Source organism: Alosa alosa, chromosome 5 (assembly GCF_017589495.1).
Source record: "Alosa alosa isolate M-15738 ecotype Scorff River chromosome 5, AALO_Geno_1.1, whole genome shotgun sequence".
NCBI classification, from domain to species: Eukaryota; Metazoa; Chordata; class Actinopteri; order Clupeiformes; family Clupeidae; genus Alosa; species Alosa alosa.
Window position 1 is genome coordinate 3,221,574 of NC_063193.1, and position 20,916 is coordinate 3,242,489.

General features: G+C 42.2%; 2 protein-coding genes and 1 long non-coding RNA gene across 3 annotated transcripts in view; 1 reads left to right on the forward strand and 2 right to left on the reverse strand.

Moving 5' to 3' along the window:
* Nucleotides 1–8,331, forward strand: part of LOC125294510 (coiled-coil domain-containing protein 60-like) — a 48,301-nt gene extending 39,970 nt beyond the window's left edge. The window contains exons 9-14 of the mRNA XM_048243334.1: nucleotides 465–558; nucleotides 693–782; nucleotides 1,227–1,367; nucleotides 4,814–4,948; nucleotides 5,321–5,510; nucleotides 6,821–8,331. Coding sequence (XP_048099291.1) covers nucleotides 465–558; nucleotides 693–782; nucleotides 1,227–1,367; nucleotides 4,814–4,948; nucleotides 5,321–5,510; nucleotides 6,821–6,928 — 758 coding nt within the window. The 3' untranslated portion in view covers nucleotides 6,929–8,331. The remainder of the gene's footprint in view (nucleotides 1–464; nucleotides 559–692; nucleotides 783–1,226; nucleotides 1,368–4,813; nucleotides 4,949–5,320; nucleotides 5,511–6,820) is intronic.
* A 2,082-nt stretch (nucleotides 8,332–10,413) lies between these two features.
* On the reverse strand, nucleotides 10,414–12,239 carry LOC125294512. Its single transcript, XR_007193536.1, has 3 exons — nucleotides 11,417–12,239; nucleotides 11,091–11,179; nucleotides 10,414–10,604 (listed from the first exon to the last, which is right to left on the reverse strand). It is a non-coding gene; the product is annotated as an uncharacterized LOC125294512 (long non-coding RNA).
* A 1,346-nt stretch (nucleotides 12,240–13,585) lies between these two features.
* On the reverse strand, nucleotides 13,586–16,558 carry xbp1 (X-box binding protein 1). Its single transcript, XM_048243335.1, is given in 6 exon segments — nucleotides 13,586–14,725; nucleotides 15,078–15,161; nucleotides 15,164–15,250; nucleotides 15,402–15,515; nucleotides 15,653–15,749; nucleotides 16,192–16,558. Coding segments are annotated over 6 exon segments (1,245 nt in total). The 5' UTR covers nucleotides 16,422–16,558; the 3' UTR covers nucleotides 13,586–14,092.
* Between the last annotated feature and the right edge of the window lie 4,358 nt (nucleotides 16,559–20,916).

Below are 20,916 nucleotides of genomic sequence, written 5' to 3' on the forward strand. Positions count from 1 at the left end.
TAGCCAGCCTGTGGAACTCCTTGGCAGAGAAGTGGGCTTTATACTGCAGGCCAACATGGCTGACACTCCTACCCTAATTAGTCAGCCTCACAAGACAATGGTGCTAACACAAACTGCCTGCAGGGTAGGCAAAAGCCATTAGTCATTAGTGATGCAGCGGATGGGCTGCTAGCTTTGTTGGTTGTGCAAGGTAGGTGCTATTAGATGGAAATGTGCATCTGCCCTGAACTGTATAATAATTATAATATTAACAAAAATAACAATAATACATATAAATAATAATGATAATAACAATACATTATTATTTAATTTATTTAACTATTATTTATATATTCAATATAAGATATAATTGCTTCACAAGGGCAGTGAAATAAAGCAAATAAGTCATACATAAGTCATACAATCATTGGAAACCAGATTAAACAATTAGGTATATAAGGTGTCTAATTGTTTGTCATCTGTAGACCTGCAGAAGCTTCTGGAAGAGGTTTACCAGAGTGTTGCCAAAGATCTCTATGGCCCGGGGACAAAGACTGTTGGAGACTTTGTTTGGAAAAGGTGATGGGAAGTGCAGGAAACTGAACGGAATGCTTTGCGTTGCTAAAGCGGGTGACTGTGTCTTGTTCATTTTTCATTATTGTTCTTCTTTGTTTAGTTGCCAATGTCATAATTGATCTTCTTTCATCATACAGCAAACTAAAATCAGCGTCTGCAAACAATATCACCTCTGGTAGACAAGATCCTACTGTGGGGTTCAAGAGGGAGACTCCACGACCAAAGAGGTGTGTCTCGCATCACGCACACACACATTATACACACACACACACACACACACACACACACACACACACACACACACACACATATATATTGTACACACAAACACACACTATACATACACACACATATACACATTATACACACACATATACACACACTCTATACACACACACATACATTCATTGACACCAGCAATGACTGAGGAATAATTGGATGTGCAACTCCTTCATTGTTCCCAGTATTGATTGCAGCATTGTGCACATTACTGAACAGTATTCTTTTCAACCCCTCTCTGTATTTCCCTCCTGACCTGCGGCCTCTTTTATGATGCCGTGTTCCGTTCCTCATGTGATCCACTCATGTATTACAAAGGTCACTCATGTAATTCCTGACCGCACCTATACTTCCTTGTTTATGGGATATGTCTTCCTGGTTTGTGCTGACAGTTGCCCCGCCGGACAGCTCTCGGCCACCACGCGGTTTATCAACAGGAAATCCTCCAGGTTGGACGAGCTGAGGACTTCCTTTGAGGAGCGTGCAGAGGAGCTGGCCCAGACTTTCAGCGACTGTCTGGAGGCCAAGTCCAAGTGAGTCGAGTCAAGTTAAGTTGATTTGTATCGCACAATTCTTATGTCAGGCACAGACTCAATGTGCTTCAACAATAAGGAACACAAGTACATGAGAAACACAGGACATGACCAAATAAGATAAATATATAAGATAAGAAGGATAAGAAGTATAAATAAAATGAATAAAATATATAAGAGAAATAAATACAAACAAATAAACATGAGAAAAAATGCACAAAAAATTAATGTTATCATTCACATCATACAAATGCCAAGGCATTTCACTGGCGTTATAGATGTGACAAAAAGTCCATTTTCCGTGGAATTGCCCTGAAATAAATAAATAAGTACAAGTGAGTGAGTGTCTGTGGTGGCGAGAGCCACAGGAAGTCTGTGACACCGCTCTGGTGTGAAATGACACAGCCACAGTGCCACTGCAGGGTGGCTTAACATGAGTTGGAGAGTGAGAATTATCACGCTGCGTTCCTAACGGCCTCTCCCAGGGCCAGCCAATGACACGTGTGTCCTCAACAGCCCTCAAATTTGCACCAAACGAGCAGAGGTGTTGTCCCTTTCTGGCACTTTTATTGATTTGGATGCTCTGTTCAAGTATGTGTTAGCAATGCTGTGGAATTTCATGGAGGAAGGATGTGTTCACAAGTGTGAATGAGACTGGACTTAAAATATACAACATGAAGGTGGGGCTTCTCCCTCTGTGTAACATCTACATCACTGGAAATAACAGTGGGGTTCTCTCCTCTCTCTCTCTCTCTCTCTCTCTCTTTCTCTCTCTCCCTCCCTCTCTCTCTTGCTCTCCCTCTCTCTCTCTCTGGGCTCTATCTTGCGTCCCAGCGCAACTTTGTATACTCACGCTTTTCTCTTTCCTATTTTGCAGTCAGCGCATATTGGAATTTTCCCTCCACGGGTACATGCCTGTAAATTAGGGAATTCGATTGCGCCCACGGGGGCGGTTCAGCGAAAAGACAGGGCGTGTTCCAGCGCAAACGTTCACTGTTGCTATGTTGCAGTTTCAGAAAACAATTCCGCCACAGACCAGGAACTCCCTGGTCTAAAGTCTGTGGCGCAAATTCAGATGCTATTTTAAGGGCGCATGCATGGCCACAGGCCTGCAGAAATGAATGCTATGCACACCGATCTACAGACACCCTGTGCACAGACGGAAACATTCAAAGCCTTGATAATATTTGTCCATTTCCCGGTTTTGTTCGTGCATTGGTGACCTAAACATTTAGTAGCTGTACAACATCTACATGCAATATCTTTACAACAACAACGCCTAATTACAACCTATTAATTTGGATAACTTTATACAGCCCTATAAAGGCTAAAGTTACCTTTTAGTTTTGTTCCAATTTACTGTTGTGTATGGCTTTAAACATCGCGTGCGCTTTAACATCAACCTAAGCATTATTCCAGCTGCGCTAAGGTTTTAAGCACCATAATTTTGCCTACCTTGTTGTAGCCCATCTGAAATAACTCCAAGCTTTGCTATGTTCCCTCCATCCTTTCGTTATTTTCAAAAAACGTTTTATATCCATGATGGCCTTGAAGTCTTGAGTTAGTGAATTAGCTTAAATCAGCTTTTTATGTGCTGTTAACCAGCAACCATAGACAGTAAAAGAAAGCAGCAAGTAGCCTTGGCTACAATTTCTGTAGTTGCTGCATCCATTCATTTTTATTCTCTCTCCTGCTCAAACAAAAGTTGTGCGTGCATTAAGTTGATGATAACGTGTTTACAAACTCTACTTTACAGAAAATATTGTAAATAGCCTACTGTCATGCAGTTAATGGGATACTGTGCAGAGTTGAAAGTTAGGTCAACTTGTAAACTGTTGAGTTGCCTGATGGTAAGGAGCCATGCTTGGCCACCTGTGATGCGCAACGCACACTTCGCTCATCTCTACAGCGTAGTTCCCATTTTTACATAATTTCAAAGAAAAATATTACCACTCAGTGTGAAATCAGTGTGGTGTCCATTAAGATGTGAAAAAATAGGCATAAATCTAGCGTACACATTTTCATGAATCATGGATGTGTTGATGACATAAATTAGGAAATATTAGAGGACTTAAGAAGACGTGTTGTTGAATTGCATGCGATGCCATTTAACCCAAATGCCCCAGCGGCAGCACGGGAGAGAAGAGATTAACTGACAGAAGATATGCATTGTCTATAGAGAGGTAATGTTAGATTACATTGTACATTGCAAAAATATCACCATGCATTCATAACCTCGTAATTCAGTGAGAGTGATCACAAAACATCGGAAAGTATGTCTTTGTGACAATTCTGTATTACATTTGGTCAAGAGGAAAAATCAATAGCTAACTGTTCCCAACTGAACAGTGATTATAGCGCTGTGTGAACGCTCCTGGCTGCGCCTGGCAAATATGCCACCATAATAGCAATCAGATATGGAACAAGCGTGCCTGTTGTTAAAGGGAATGTGAGATGATGCTCTGATTGGTTTATTGAATGTTACGCCCAAACCACACCCATGGTTAATGTAGCTACTTCAGAGCACCCCATTTTAGATTTGCGTTGGGCGCAACAGTCAATTATATAAAATAGCATCAGCGTCCAAGATCCGCCCACAAAGTGACTTGCGTTTTGCGCAAAGACACTTCCATTTTAGACCATTAAAATAGAGCCTCTCTCTCTCTCTCTCTTCCACGTGCACTAACTATGTTTTTATGTATCATTTGATCTCATACTCTCTCCCTCCTCTCTCTCTCTCTCTCTCTCTCTCTCTTCCACGTGCACTATCGTAACACCCCCAATTATCACCACTTTTGTTCGGAAATTCTAAAACAACGATGTTTTTTAACACTTCAAAATAACATTTGCTAAATGAACCTTACATTTTTCAGTAGCCATAGGTGTGTAGATTTGAACAAAATCTGGTTTGGTTCTTAACGGGAGCATTTACTGCCTGAAATATCCGATTTTGTTTACCACGCTCGGAGTTATAGTGCTGGCCTGATGAGTCGCCTATTTACGCAGTTTCAACGGCACATGAATGGTTGGGCCGACCGAGAATTCGTCCATGAAATTAAAATTCCACTGGAGCTCAAGCGGATGTGTACCGCGCCAACCTTACAACACTGTTTACAGCTCTTCAAGTCACGGTAAAATGTCCTTTTTGGTACATAGCTAATTAAGATACACCTATGGCGTGGGTGCTTGCGTTTCTTTAGGAGTCCGCCGTCTTGGTTTGTATAGAAATGGATATTAAATGACACATACTCGCAAGACGCAGAAATACGGGACCGACGGTAATAGGGGGAGTTCCGATAACTGTGTTTTTATGTATCATTTGATCTCGTTCTCTCTCCCTCTCTCTCTCTCTCTCTCTCTCTCTCTCTTCTACGTGCACTATGTTTTTATGTATCATTTGATCTCCCCCCCTCCCCGCCCCCACCACCACCCCCTCCTCCATCCAGAAAGCGCTGGGATTCAGGGCTTCAGCGTTTGCAAGCACTCTGTAAGAGGATGTCCTCTTTGGGTGGCGACATCCATCACCACATTTCCCTGAGCAAACATGAGGTGGATCCAGACAAACCCTATAGCACTCAGTGGTGTGTATCCTCAGTCAAACCCTATAGCACTCAGTGGTGTATATCCTCAGTCAAACCCTGTGTGTATATGTGCACACTGACACTGTGTGTATATGTGCACACTGACACTAGACTAACATTCTTTGTATCACTAACTGTGGGCTCTGTGTCTGTTAACTCCTTGTAGATAAGACAGATGCAACAACGGATTATGTCTATGGCACTTTATTTTAAACTTTATTGCAGTGGGTCATTCTGTGTTTGAAAAAGAAATAATACATAATAGAATAAATAATTCTGCAAAATGTCTTCCAAATGGAAGAGAGACAAAGGTTGATCATTTGTTCTTCCCCTCACATCTTGCTCAATTTGCCACTTCCTGCTCACTCACAGGCTGCTGGTGCTGTTGCGTAATCTCGCTGCGGCGGCCGAGCGAAACAGGAAGTTGGCGCGGGTGCTAGAGAAGCTGCAGCGCTTTGCCGATGAGCGCCGTCTCAGGGTGCGTCCCCAGGTCTTCCTCAAAGTCTTGGGCACCCTGCAGCCGTGGGAGCTGTGCCTGCCGGACCTGTGTGTGGCCATAGAGGTACCAGCCATAACCAGTTCACATATACATTTACAGTTATTCAAGCATTCCCACTTCTGACACTATATGTAGCGAATGGAGAGAGCAGTCACCCCACAGGTACCAGCCATAATTCACATACACTTTTACATGTATTCATTTAGCCAATGTTTTTATCCAAAGTGATTCACTGGTGAGTATTAACATTGCAGCTGCAAAGCAATAGGAGACCCTAGTAGAGTAAACAATGACTACTGTCTTTAAAAACAACAAGATAGCCAACAGCTACTACACCTTTGCAGTTTTTCTTGATTGCTTAAATGCTTCTGTCAACTCTGACATCACTTTCACATTTTCAAACACACAAGCCTAATCACTTTGACCAAAATGACACATCGGCCCTGACTCTTACAAAACATTTAAAACATGCAATAAGCAACAAAAGTGTACACATCCAATCAATAACTGCACTATTGGACATCAAAATCCAAATCATAGTCTTTAATACGGATAGGATTTGTTAATACTTATAGTAGTAAAAAGGCAAACAAGCATATCACAGCAAGCATCAATTGTATTCTTTCTTCCCAAGATGTAACTGTCATTGACATTAACTGAAGTAGGCACCTAGACATACAGTACATTACAATCCAGCAGTACTTACTGTAATCACAATGGGACAGTTTGATGTTGACCTGTCGTAAAACATAGACTGTAGAACTATATATACAGTCTATGGTCGTAAAAGCCACAAAAGATGTGGATGGACAAGTATGCAAAGCTTCCTTTACAGTTGTGTGATTAAAGATCCTGGCCTGACACACATGCATTTACATTAATTATGTATGTTTAAGCAAAGTGACTTAGAGTAGCTCATTTTTAAGTGTGTGTGCTTCCCGCAGAACAATTCTATGAATGTATTGTGTTAGCATCCTGCTCAAAACTATTATAGATCATAATAGAACATGTATATTCTCATTATTTGTGTTAAAATATATTACATGGCATTCATTTGTGCAGTCCACATGTCCACATGTAGTGATATAGATTTAATGGATTAGTGTAACTGCCCAGCTCTGAGGAGATGAGAGGAGGGGAGAGAAGATGGTAGGATACGAGGGGGGTCCTCTTTGACCCCATCTCCTCCTACCCTCTCATTTGTGCCCAGGCGTGTCCAGACATCACAGGCCCCAAGCATCTGATCTGAGCCAAGACAGGAAATGGGCTTGGTGTGTGTGTGTGTGTGTGTGTGTGTGTGTGTGTGTGTGTGTGTGTGTGTGTGTGTGTGGTGAAGGAGTGGCAGTGATTGTGGGGTGCCTGTCACTCTCCAGGTGGTGCGGGAGCATGCGGTGAAGATGAGCAGGGAGGACTATGACGCCTGGCTACTCAGAAGGACATCTGGGCCCCGGGAGGCCAAGAGCACAGCTAATATCTCATGATCACACACACACACACTCACTCACTCACTCACACACACACACAAACATACAAGGTACATACATACACCCACCCACAAAGTATATAGACACACACAAATGCACACATGCACACAAATGGATAGATATAACAGATAGAGCCTTCCATCTGTGAAAACTTTGTCTGTTGCACATGAAAGCTTACAATACGATACGGACAAAACAAATCAACGTCTGAAATGGACGTATCCATTTCCGTACAAACAAACAGGAAACTTAAATGAGGCACACACACACCCTGATTTGACATTGCAGGGCTTGTTGGGCCTATTGTGTGTCTCCCAGGTGCTATTGTGTGTGTCTGAGTGCTGAGTGACACACAGGTATCTCTCCCCTTGACTAAGTTACTGAGAAACAGGTGTCCCCGCTCTAACTGTATTCTCTGGAAGAGACCTGGACCTGTTCTGGTCCCTGAACTGATCCTAGGTCAGCATATCTATCCAACATAGAATTACTACAGCACCAGGGACATTATATAGACAAATTAACAAAAGTTACATTTCTCAAATTTAAACTGAACCTTAAAATGAAACATATTCCCTGGGGATATCCACAGGCAGGCAGGAGGTAGATATTCAGCTGGATTAGTTTGCATGACAAGCTTTGAGGATCATCCTCTGACCTCTCCTTCGGCCACATTTATTTTCACTACACTGAAAACTCTACTCTGTCTGTTGCTAGGCAGATTACACAGCAGCAGACTTGAACATTGAAACTGTTGAAACTCAGTCATACAGACATTGATAAAGAACTAGTTGTGATGTTGAATCTGTTTCGTGATGGAGACGTATTTAATCACACCAAAGACTATTGTAGTCACTAGTGATGGAAAGGAAAATATGCAGCCTATGGTATGACGCAATCATGCCCACACAATGCATTTGTATTGTGTTTTTAAAACAGTCCAAAACGTTTCGCATGTCTAGATCAGACTGCAAAATAGGGGTCATTAGCAGTGTACGCACATGTGCACCTTTGTCTGCGTTTTGTTTTCATCATCACACTTGGGCTGCCTCAGCAGATTTGGACTTTCTTGCAGCACTAGCTAGTAGGTGTCTTATCCCCGATGATAAGCCATCCTGGAGACGGGAGAGACGGGAGAGAGGGGAGGGGGTGGGGCGGGGGCTGCAGACTTCTGGAACCGTTGGGGTCAAAAGGCGGCCTGATACCCAGCCTGGATAAGTCGTTTAACCTGATGATGGGGGTGGCGGTGGAAAACAAAGGGGTTCCGGGTGGTTCTGCTGGGTGGAGTCTATAAATACCTTGAATTCCTCTTTGTCTCTGGCAGAAGCTTGTGTGAAATGTCTCAGATCCCTGTCCTAAAATTCAATTTGTTCAGGGTAAGAAAAATAAATATATCAAAACTTGGATGTTTCACCTTGATGTTTCCAGAAGTAGCAGATTAGCTTGGGCCGAGTTGTTTCTGGCTGTCAGCTCAGCCAGGGTGCTGGAAAAAGTCCACGTTGTCCTTGTTCTTTTGCTGATGGCAGTATCAACTCACATTGCCCTCCTACGGAAAATTCAATATTTGCTCTTCAATTACCGGCAGGCCACTACATCCCGCGGAGTTGTGAAAGTGGACTTGGCCTTGCAGGACATAAAGTTTGTGCTGTTTGTTCTCTTGTGTGATTTTGAAATTAAATCAAATCAAATCAAATGTCATTTTTCGGCAAGCATCTGCCCTCATATCACATTTAAAACGTGTTTAGTAAGTCATTTTCTGGAACTGTCTGTTTTTTGTTGTTGTCCTTTTCTCGATTTTGCTTCATGTCTGTAGTATCTTAACTTGGACAACTAATTTACTACTAGCCCCCCAAATTCACCCTCCGCTACAGGCAAGGTCAAAGTTCTTCTGGCCCTTGTCATTACCCATGGGTCGTGTAATTCCAGTTTACTCCTTCTTTCCCTGAGGCTTTTCCAGAAAACTCTCTCACAAACGTACCTGTTGCTCAATGCCCGAGCCCACAGTGGCATGTCATTTGTCAGGGCTCCTGGATCACAGTGACATGTTCCTAATTGGGCAACCTTCGCTCACTCCCTAGACCATGTTATCTGTGTATTTGTGTGTGTGTGACTGAAATAGCTGTGCAAAGAACAGAGTCTTTCTGATGTCGCAACTTCAAAGGAAGACAATAACATGGGTGGATAGAATTGTGGTTTTCCTGTGAGTTATGAAGATGGGAATACATCATCACAAAACCCTGATCTTGTTTTTTTGTTTGTTTTTTTTTCATTGTTTTTGAGAAACATGAAGATGGCTTTATTTATATTTCCCTATGTAGTAAGGTGTCCAGCTGCACAAACAGATTCAGAGAACAACAGCATCCAGGTGTTGTGAGGATGTAGTTCTATTTCCTAATTAGGAAAGCAATAATCTGTGGGTGACTATGAATATCACATACTAGTATGTATGGTGGTTACATATAAGGGCAAATTATTTTGCAACTTTTATCAAATCAGATTTGAGATGATTTACAGACTTAAGATCCTTCAAAATAACATCTTTATTATGTGCCAGTCTTTTTCTTTCTGTTTCACTGGGGCTCTTTCACATGTTTCGGGCCTCATATGCAAAGAATAAATCAACATTATATCTTAGGATCAAAGGATATTGTTTGACATACAATAAATGTATGATTATAAACAGCATGTACATGAGAATGCACAAAGTGATAAATATTCTCTTGAATTCACTCAAAGTAAACACACTCAGCTAAACCCTTAAGAACAGTGTGTGTGTGTGTGTATGTTTGTGCTTGTGTGTGTGTGAGGGAGGGAGAGAGAGAGACTCTTGTGATCTCAGTCGTCTGGTGATGCTGGAAAGCATGCCTTTGACATGCTCCTGCTAACGTATAGCCTAACCTCCACAAGCCTCTGCTCCGCCTCAGTGTGCCTTGAAGAGACTACTTTTCAAGTCCTCGAGTCTTAGAGTCTAGCCTCTCAGACATCCACTGTGGTCTCGGTGTGTTGATAAAGGCGTGGCCAGCATCTTACAGCTCACCGATGGCTCCTTCGTCTCATTCAGTTCTCTCTGAGCAGTCTGACTGAATAAACAACTTCAGACTAGCAGATTAGCGTCTAGACAATGTGTCAAGTGAATTAATAAAAAAAAAAATGTTTTAGATGTGAGCCCATTTAGCAGAGTTACATTTCAATTATGTAGATGCTATATCAATTGAAGTACAGATGCTTTCTTTAACCACACATCCACATATGTTTTCCATGGACAGCAAGCAAGATCATGAATGAAAAAGTTTGTAAAGATTTGTTTGTAAAGTAAAGTGCTTTTCTTTACTTTACTTTACTAGAAGATGTGTTTGATGTGCAGCTGAGCTTCACTAAGAGAGTTTGGAATAATCTGAAAAAGAATGCATTCATGATCAACAATGTAAGATTTTAAAATGCCATGTTATATTCAATGGACCCAGATATTCTTCAGAATGTCTATTCAACAACATCCTTGTAACACAAAAGTCACTTTATACCTGCTTCGTCTCTCCTCTTGTCTCTGGCAAATCCCACAGTACTGCCCTTGAATGAAAAGGGTTTTGATCTCAACTCAGAAAAAGTCCTCCCTTCCTGGCCTGGCTGTCCTGACTCCAGACTTGCTCAAATGACACCACAAGCCTGGAGCGGAGCTCTGTGCTTGGACAAGACGAACATTTTGAGTGGGGGTGGTTTGACGGGGAAACGATCTCACATATGGCTATGATTTTCTCCTCAGAGGCTCTGTGTTTGGTTTTGGTGTGTTTTAAAACCCTGCCCTGGTTCAGAATACCGAACGATTACAGACTGCGTCACGTACACAAATCTATAGATATGATGTGACCGGTACAGTATATGTTACATATAATATGTACATTGTAGGCTATATAATGCAGGGATTGCAGAGGTCAATTGCATCAAAAATGTAATATCAATACATAAAGTTGTATGTGTATAACTGTAGGCCTACGGTAAGATTATAAGGAAATCATTTCCTCATGCTAGTGCCACACTGCAGGGCAAGAATTGAAGCCAAAGTGGTAACTTGTGAAATAGAGTGTTGTGAAAGCACTTTTGCGAAAGGTCCAGTGAGTGGCTTTGAAATAACTGAAGAGTCAGTAATGTCTTAATCTGCACAAACCTGTCTTGTCAAGCTCGAAGAGTTGATGAATGCACATGGAGCAAGACCAATTGTGTTTCTTGACAACGTCTATCACCCAGAACCACTTCCTGGTATGAGGGCAACAGAGAAAATATCACAAATGGAAACATGAATTAATTTCAAATGGCCCTTTTATAATTTGAAGTTTGAACCATTTGAAGTTTCTTAATTGTTATAGAATTAACCAAATAATGTAACCACATATTTTACTCATAATAACACATCATGCACAGTTTATCTTTCTCTTTTATTATTATCATCATCGCTCTCTCATTTTCTGCCATATTACCATTTGAATTACTCACATACAGTGTTTGTGCCTATAAAGGTCAGTGACACTGTCCATTTTGCCCATGCTGTTCTTGTAGCTTCTCTGGTTTTCCCCATCTTTAAAGTTCACTGGTACAGATCAGCGGTCAGATCATCAAGAAACCACTGACTCCATGGCACCCCTTAATCGCTTTGTTTCTGCCCAGCCACTTGTGAACAATTCCCCAGGAAAGACCAGAAACAACAAACCATGAGTTTCATGCATGGTTTCGTGAGGAATTCATTTAACCTTCCGCCCTGGTGGTTTCTGTATGGAAACACACATTGAGATAAAAAAGGAAATGAAAATGAAAAGTAGGCCTAGCTAAACCTCCCTAAGCTTGTAACTCTCTACTCTATATGTGTGTGGGAGAGAGAAAAAGAGAGAAAGGGATCATGATAACCCTCTGCTAAGTAACCGTAGCCATCAGCAACTGAAACCAATATGCTACACCACCGTAGGCTACTTATGTGTGTGTGTGTGGGGAGGGGTCCTGTTAACTAGATTCAGCAACCTCCTCGGGCCACTGGCCAGGATTGGTCAGTCTCACCCAGGCTGAAGACAGGCGTATATTATTACTCATGGGCCACATGCTAATTTAAGCATGAACCTTACCATTAAGGACACAGATATCATCATGGTGACTGTCTCACACAATAACCTATTGTGTGTGTGTTTTGTGTCAATCAACGCTCTGCTTTTGACAACCATATTTTTGTCAAGGATTTAGAGTAACACTTAAACACTGAAATCTCAGACAACAAACCGACACCAAAATACCAAACATCATCAAGAATGAAATGCTTGTTTCCCTTAACCTCAGCCCTCTCAGTTGCTTAGAACTCATCGCACAGGAAGTTGAGTCAGAGCAGTGTAGCTGAGCTAACCACACTGTGGTACAACTACGCAGAGGGAGTGCAAACAATTTGACGTTGTGAAACCCACATCACAGTGGCAAATTCTTTAAACAGTCAAAAATGACAGGTACATTTCAGAACCTGAAAAGTGACAAGCCAGGTATCAACCAGACGTACACAATTCAAAGGTTCATGTGAATCAGTCCAAAAGAGGAAGCTACTTCCTCAATGGTGATCTCATGACACCTCCCTACCCAGTGAAGAGCCTCTGTCCAGAGACTGAATTAGATCAGATAGATATATAGATAGATAGATAGATACTTTATTGATCCCCAAGGGGAAATTCAGTGACATCAGGGTGATATTAACCTGAACCAGTGTGCCTAAAGAAAATATACTGGACTCCCCCACTGTCGCGCTGTAAGATAGCCTGCCATATATTCTAAAAGGCAAGCAAACTCTGATAACGAAGGGAAAACAGATTCAACTATATAAACCATACATTTTCTGAAAGCTTCCATGGGTTTTGACATGTCCCACCCTCCTCATGACTTTGTTGCCCATGCATATACATTGGGTGAAGATAAAAATCAGATTTACAGTATGGCTACCTGTATATTGAGCGCTCTGCTAAGCTTCAGTTGTCAGAGTCCCAGATGTCCATAATGCATTTTTGTGTGACACATACAGTATATCAGAAAATTACAATACAGTTTGGTGCCTTCAATTGCCACTAGATTTTTTAATAATTAGTATGTAGAGTATTTTCTTGATCCATTTTAATAAAATCTTTTTTTCATGTGCCCTCTTCAATATTTGGAGTTAATCTTGTTCACATGCATTCTGGAAGATAGTACAGGTAGTAACCTACGTGGCACAGTGTAGAGTAGAGGTCAGTAAAACGAACATCTGATATGTACTCAACATTCAACTCTCCATACACCACCTACTTATCTTATCGGAATGTTTGCATAGTGTACAGCTGGCCAGGTCTCAAAGTCTTGTGTGTGTGTGTGTGAGTATGTATGAAGGTGGGGTGTACTCATGGGATTTCTTTTAAAACATGTTTTACAATGTCTACACTTACTCTGCAAGTAGATAGTCAACACATCTGTCTTCAACTTCACTGGAAAACATTACAACATGAGCCGAGGTAGACTTGAAGTGGCCAGACTAGGAAAAAGGCAGATTGAGGTCACGTGCAAGTGGAATGCAGTTTCAGATACTTTCCTGGAAGGGGAAAAAAAACCCAACCCCACCCCCTGTCCCAAAAACCCTGTAACTATTCAAGACCGCAGACAAAAAGGTTATGCAATGCTTGAAGTTTAATACAGGGCAGTATGCTAGGAGGAGAATGCTGTGAATTTCAAATAATACAATTCATAGTAAAGCATTTTGGTATCTGACATTACATACAGACGACTCACACTAAATACATAAATAAATAGACAGATTACAATTAGTCCCCGGGACCCCTTTCAGACTATTGAGATTGTTGATTGAGTGATATTTAGTTAGAACCCTATACAATGTGTTAGATTTTCTGCAAATCTGACAAACTGATAAAATATTAATTTTCTAATCTGAAAACGGAAACTCCCCATGTTGCCAGGCTAATACAGGTGTACTGCACTTGACACCAGCCACATGATAAGAGTTGGTACTTTACATCTAGACTTTCAGTGTAGTCTAGGGTAGTTAGGGTGATGACTTCACATATTTACAATATAAAGCAAAGAAAGTCACTTTTTGAACTACACCCAGAAGGGCAGCGAAGGAAAACTAAATATCAAAAACTGATGGCGGTTTAGGGTTCAGACACTGATCAACTGGGGGAAAAGTTCATTGGCGAACACGTCTTCCCATGAGCTCTCGGAGCACAGCGGGGAGGACATGTTGCTGAAAGGGGACGGGGACCTCTCGTATCCAGAGTCACTGTATGCGTCTGTCAGGTAGGCAGTCTTGCCGTAGCCGGCCAGGGAGGGGGACGCCGGCGAGAGGAAGTCATCGCTGACCCCAGCGGCGGTGGCGCCGGACACCTCGGGGATGTGCACCTCTTCGGGCTCGTCCTTCACCGAGACATCCTCCACACACGCCACCACCTCCTCCTGGGCCAGGGAGAAGGCCTCCTCCTCCAGCTCCTCCTCCTTGTCTTCCATCTCCTCCTGCTGATCCTCCAGCTTCACCTCCTGCACACTCTCCTGCACCTCCACCTCATCCTCCTCCTCGTCCTCCACGGGCTTGGTGTAGATGTGGTCAAAGTGGATCAGTTCATTAGTGGCCTCCAGCTTAACTGGTGCGGGCCCCAGAGCTGCAGGTGCGGCGGGGCATACTGGAACTCCCTCGCCTCCACCGAGCACCAGCTGGGCTTCCTGGGGCACGGCAAGGGCCCCCTTGAGGAAGAGCTCTGGGTCGAGGATGTCCAGGATGCCAAGCAAGAGATCAGACTGCAACGGAAAAGAAACCAAGTTAAGCCAACATGAACACAATAGATGTCCCAAGGCAATTTTTTGAACTGATGATATACAAGGCAACTTGCTAGTCAAGGTTCCTGAGTATTGTGGTTCTGGCATATTTCCATTGATATTGGGTAACCATTTTTTTTTTTTTAATCTTTCTTTCTGGAGAACTTTAATTCTCAAAGGCACATTTTTATGGTCATTCAAAAAGAACTCGGAACTGCTTTTGATGTTGCACAGCAACATTGCTCAAAATGTTGCCCTAGGCATCATCATCATCATCACAGAGGAAAGCCATTGAGAATGGATATGCAACAGTCATTTTCTCCTGCGGTCTCACCTCAGCGTCTGAAGAGCCAGGACTGCCAGTATCCATGGCGAACTCCTCGGATTTGAGGACTGCTGGGCCTGCACCTGCTGCGGAGGCACACGTAGCCTGAGTGCTGCGGACTCAGAAGACCCGATCCCCAAACCCATGGAGCTCACATTGGACTCTAACACCTGAACCTGTCCCTGGGAAAGGGAAAGAGAGATAATTAGATACAGTCCACTGCCAGCAAGGCAGCTCAGATGTCCACTCACACCACAGCAACAACCCCCCCCCCCCCCACACACACAAAAAAACACACAAATGTTTGAGTTAATGTTATGATCTTTCATTTACCTTCTCAACTTCCAAAGTATCTAATCCCAATCTCTGTCTCAGTTCCTCATTCTCAGTAATGAGGTCACTGGTCTTTTCTCTCAACAGCCGATTCTCAAGGTTGAGCTGCTGATTCTGTAAGGGGAAATATTTGTGCTCAGTGTCAAGGGCACACATTTAAGAGTCTGTCTAAAAAGGTAACATTTACTGTATTTTTTCCTTTTTTTAAAAAATTATTGTTATTACTATTTATTTTAATGTCATCTTCTTACCTCCAGCTCAAGTTCCAAAACCTGCTGTTCCAACTCTCCCATTTTGGCCTTTTTTCTGTCTCTTGCGGTCTGAGCAGCAACTCTATTCTTGAGTTTCCTATAAAAACAAACATTTTTATTAATTTTCTTATATATTTTACCCCTTGCAATAAAACACAATTTCCTGTCAAAGTATACTACATTAGAAGTAGGTCTCATGTCACTCCTTCAGTGATTGTGTAATTGCCGGCCATGTTCTTGCCACGCAGGCAGAACTGGATAGCCTCAACTGGGTGGGACTAAGCGCACTACGCATTTAAAAAACGCCAACGTTGCCAGATGGACCGGCCGGTACACGAAAGCATATCATTTCCTACAAAGATTATTTTTTAGAACTACAGCAATAATATAACTTCCAAACATAATCCAAATTATACATCTCCAGATCCAACTCATGTTAAGTGTCGTTGCATGAAATGTTAAAAGGATGATCGGATTAACGTTACAGCGGCTACCATTAGCTAGTAATACCCGGGGTAATAGCACTGCATGACACTTACCTCCGAAGTGCTTTTTCTTCAGGGCTCAAGTGTGTGAGTCGCTGTCTTTTCCGAAGAGGTGGTCCGGATCCATTTGAATCTGAATCTGACGAGACTTGACTTGAAGGGAGAACAACCGATATTGACCGGTTGAAGCCTCCCTGTGTTGCCGTAGTAGATGAGGCATTTTGTTTTCCAGATATTAAGAGGACTTTGTGGGCGCCCCCAGTCCCTGCTGTCACAACAACCATTATGTGCTTGATGTCGGATCTCTACTAGACCCTCTGTGTCGTAAATTTAGGAAATATTTGTTCTATCGAAGGAATCTCTAAGTCCCCTCGATCATACAGCAACCTTTAGCTCGCAGAAGATATCTGCCAGTTCCGCCTCTTGCATTCTATTTCTACTATCGTGGTTCAACCTGATAGGACGAGAGCTCTCTGACGTCAGTAGGAGCTAAATCGCTGCTTGGTCGGAGGCTGATGAAATTTACATTCAATATTTCCCCTTGTTGATCACTACACGGAAAAGCCCCGTAACCTTACCATAGACCTAGACGTGTTTGCCAACAAACGAGTAGAATAACAACTTGTAAGTCAGAATAATCATCTGTAAGAGGCCATGCATCTGTCATTATAGCGTTTTGCGAGAGGGAGGGGGAGGGGGGTGATGGGATTTTACTTCACTTTTCATGTGAGTTTTTGGGGGGGAATTGAGTTGATCATTTCAGCCGATTGCATCAACTAAGGTTTTTGCATAACACAGGCTTAGGCCCTATAATTCCTGAGGGGAAAGGCCTTCTGGTCATCATGTTTTTCCTTATTGTCTGTTTTACTTCCCCCTTTTTTGCACAACTTACCAAGAAAATAATATCAGAATAACAAAGCTGGCTATTTGATTTCCCACAGGCTGCTTTGTTTCTATCTTCATTCATTTCAAAAAGAGGCCACTATAAAGTGATGAACTAAGCAACCAGATGGTTAGCAAACATGTCACTTCAAGGAAAAGTGCTTTTTAAATAACATGACTTCCTGGTAAAGATCCTGTAGCCTACCGCTCACATAACTTGTCACTGGGTGACAAAAGGCGAACTTTCACTGACAATGGGGATTGCATAAGGTGAGGCATGGCAGATAGAGTTCATTTATGAGTCTTGTACCAGTCAAAACAATGCAAATGCTCACTGTCTAACCAGACACTGACCAATTGAATGTGAAAACACTAGGCTATTTATTGTTGTAGTATTTGTTAAGGTCTCCCCTCCATTATTGTTGTAGTAATTATTTTCACCTGAGGTCTCCTCTGGTCCTGTCCTCTGAATGATCATTCCTTATTTTGTAAATTGCTTTAAATAAAAGTGTCTGTTAAATGAGTAAATGTAATGTAAATGAAAATATTATCGCTGTTCTACACACGAACAAAACAGTACATTTACTACCACTGGCTGTAGCCTACCCTTCCACCAGTGACCAATATCAATGCTGACAGGACATTCTCATTTGACTCAAATGTTGCTTGGTATTAGCAGAACACAAGCATCCATGGGAAAAGGATAGTAACCCAGTTTATTTATGTATATTTTCTCCCAAAAAGGTAAGTATTTCTCCCTTTATAACCATTAAAAACACCTCTCTTATGGACGCCCTAAGAGTAAACAACCTTAAGCTGTCATCTTGGTTTCCTATTTTCAATGAACTTGCTGTGTGCAACACACAAAACATCCAGATGTAATTAAGTCTATATTGAGATAGCTCCATTAGGCATCCCTCATTAGTTCCAATGGTCTGTTGTCAGCACAGAAGCCATTTGGTGGTTGTTGATGCCATTTAAAAAACATTGCATCAGATGTCTTCACATATGTTCCTGATTAGGCCCGATAATTCACCCCTGGGATAATGGATACTAAAAGATGAGGTCTTTAATTACATATTAATCAGGGGTTGGATCGAAAAAACCCATTCTATTACTAGTTGCGTTATTCAAATGGACATCACTGTGAACATTGTAAGTTCAAAGTAGTTGTTTAATAGAAGGAAATACCAGAGGAACGTTTCTTAAATTGGTATCATATGAGCATTTACAACCTCTGTGATATTTTTATATTCAGATATTTTGGCTCATCTGAGAGAATGACCTACTCCCATAGTAATTTACTCAAATATTCACACACTGATGTAATGATCTCTTACTTTTTATTTTCAAGAAATCACACCTGCTTGTTTTGGCAGAAAGGTGAAGAGGAACCATGTCATCTTTCATTATGAGGTCAGTGAAAACCAGAAGTGCCCCATACAGAGACAGATGCATATGAATAAATGAATGGATGTCATGGAAACTGACCGTGTCACCGGGGCTGATCCATAACAGAATCACCACGCTGATGTCACAGTCAAACACTCAGGCACTCGTATACGACTGGACTGAGCCCCACTATACACACATGAATGATGAAAGCCATCCTGTTGCTGTGGAAACGTGCTCTGTGCCAGCGATGCGTATGATGAGGTGGCCTGTTATTCTACCTGAGCAGGATCAAGAGGAGGGAGGTAGGGAGGACCAGAGGGCAGTACCAGCAGCAGGCTCATTGTCCCAATGCCTGGGCGGCCAAACAAAGAAAGGGTCAACAACAAGCAACACCTCTTCTCTGTGTGCGTAGACGGGCGGTTAAATTAGAGGCCTTTACAGCATTAGCGGGACAATAGGGGCCGGCACCTGGGGCTGTGGAGTCCTGCTGTGGGAGGCTCACGCCCTGGGCGCTGTGTTTGCTCAGGTTGCAGCTCACACTACCCAGCTTTTGTGTTTGCTCTGGCTGCTCTTTTTCCCACCCCTTGAGTGTGTGTGTGTGTAGTGTGTGTGAGTTAGTGAGTGTGACTGTGTGTGTGCATGTGTGTTTGTGAAGGTGTCGGTCTCAGTAGCTGATAGAACCATCAGTACTCTATAGCCATGCCTAATCACCCACAGTTTATCTGTGTGTGTGTTCAAGGACTTTGCCCTGCTCCAAAGTCTACTGCTTACCACAGTATATCACACATCAATTCTGTGCTGAATTTGAACAGTTAAAAACTTGATACATGTCTAGTAAAAAAATCAAATATTCTTAATATTACCATTATTATCTGCATAGAAAAAACAGAGATTGGATAGTGCTTTGTAAGAGAAATGTGTTGTTTAGTATTCAAAAGCGACTATGCTCTTTCTGATTGTAATAAACAGTAAGAGACCACTGGAGTCCAATCTTAGAGTTGCATACAGACAAAATGGAACTCATTTCAGTGGTGAGGGCTGCAGGGATGAAAAGGGCAGCAAGTTACGAGGGTCGATGAGATGATCTGTAAAGTCAAACTAGATAAGTGCATTATCACAATTTGCATGTGTTTTAAATACTGGAAGTGGAATGTCTTCCAGGGACTGTTGGGTAGGCCTGGCGTTTGTTTAATGTCTCGCGTGCCCCCGTGCGTAACTCTGTACAGTTGTGAACGCGTGTGCCGTTAAGAAGCGATGCCACATGTAAACTTACACAGCCACACCGTCTCTGGTTTCTCTTCCGAGGACATAAATAAACTACGGGGGACTTCCTCTGAATGTAGATATGATACATATCTGTGCCAAAGTCATAGGCCCAGCTGTCATGATGGCACTGCATGGCAGGTATATGGTTCAATGGTGTGAACAATAAAAATAGAGAGAGGGTGGGGTGGGGTGGATAAATGAAACAAATGAACCAATCTTAGTTAACGTGAAGCCACTGTAATACTGAAGAGGTTGGGTTTTGGTCATAATGAAACAAAAAACTGAAAAAAGGATTTGCATGTTTCTATCAAGAGCATTTACATTCAGCTATTTGCTTCTCAGAACATGTGCACCAGGTGCAGGCCTGCAGACATTAAAGTCTTACATCCTGGTGCCGCAAGCGCTTGTGTGCTCATGATTTATTTAGTGATTTAGTCTGTGAGAAACAATAATCTGAAACAAAGTGTTGAATTTAACTTCAACTTTACTTTAATTTTATGTTGATTAATTATCATTGTGTGGGGAATGGTGTCCCATGATGCTGCATAATTTGCTGTGTTAATTGACCTAAATTCACAGCAGTAATGGTGTGTTTTGTGAGTCTCTTTAATTGTCTCGGAGTCTTTGCCAGCACGTTGTTAGTTAGCGGGATAAGCTGAGCTTTGTACGCTGTAGAGCTGACAGAGCGATTCTTTTTGTTCCGCAGACATCACATTTCACCCTCGGCCCACCCGCCGCTGTCTGCCTGCAAAACAATAACAACAGCCACAACCACAACAACCACATGCAACCACCACAACAATAACAACAATATATTCAGATGCAAGCTTCACAATAGCAGTCGAAGAGAGACAGACTAGGACATGTCTGTGCTTTACATGGACTTTGTCCTCCCCTGAGTGATTCATTTGATCAACTGTCTTTTGAATTTGATCTGTTTGAATTCAAAACTGGATTTGCAAGTCACGTCCTGGTGTAAGCTTGCAATTCCGCCTGTACCATCGGCCAATACCCAAGAATGTTTACTTGTGGACGGTGAAGGTGTGATGAGGGTACTGAGAATGTTTATTAGCCACTACAGTGTATCATCCCATACAGAAAGCTCAGGGTTATGAAAATGAAAAATGTGCAATCATGTGTCCGTTAGTGACACAGCTGCACGACTTCCTCTGTGTGCTGAGGCATAACTATTTCCAGAGCCTTGTTATGCAAACCTTCCTTTGGAGCTTAAAAAGA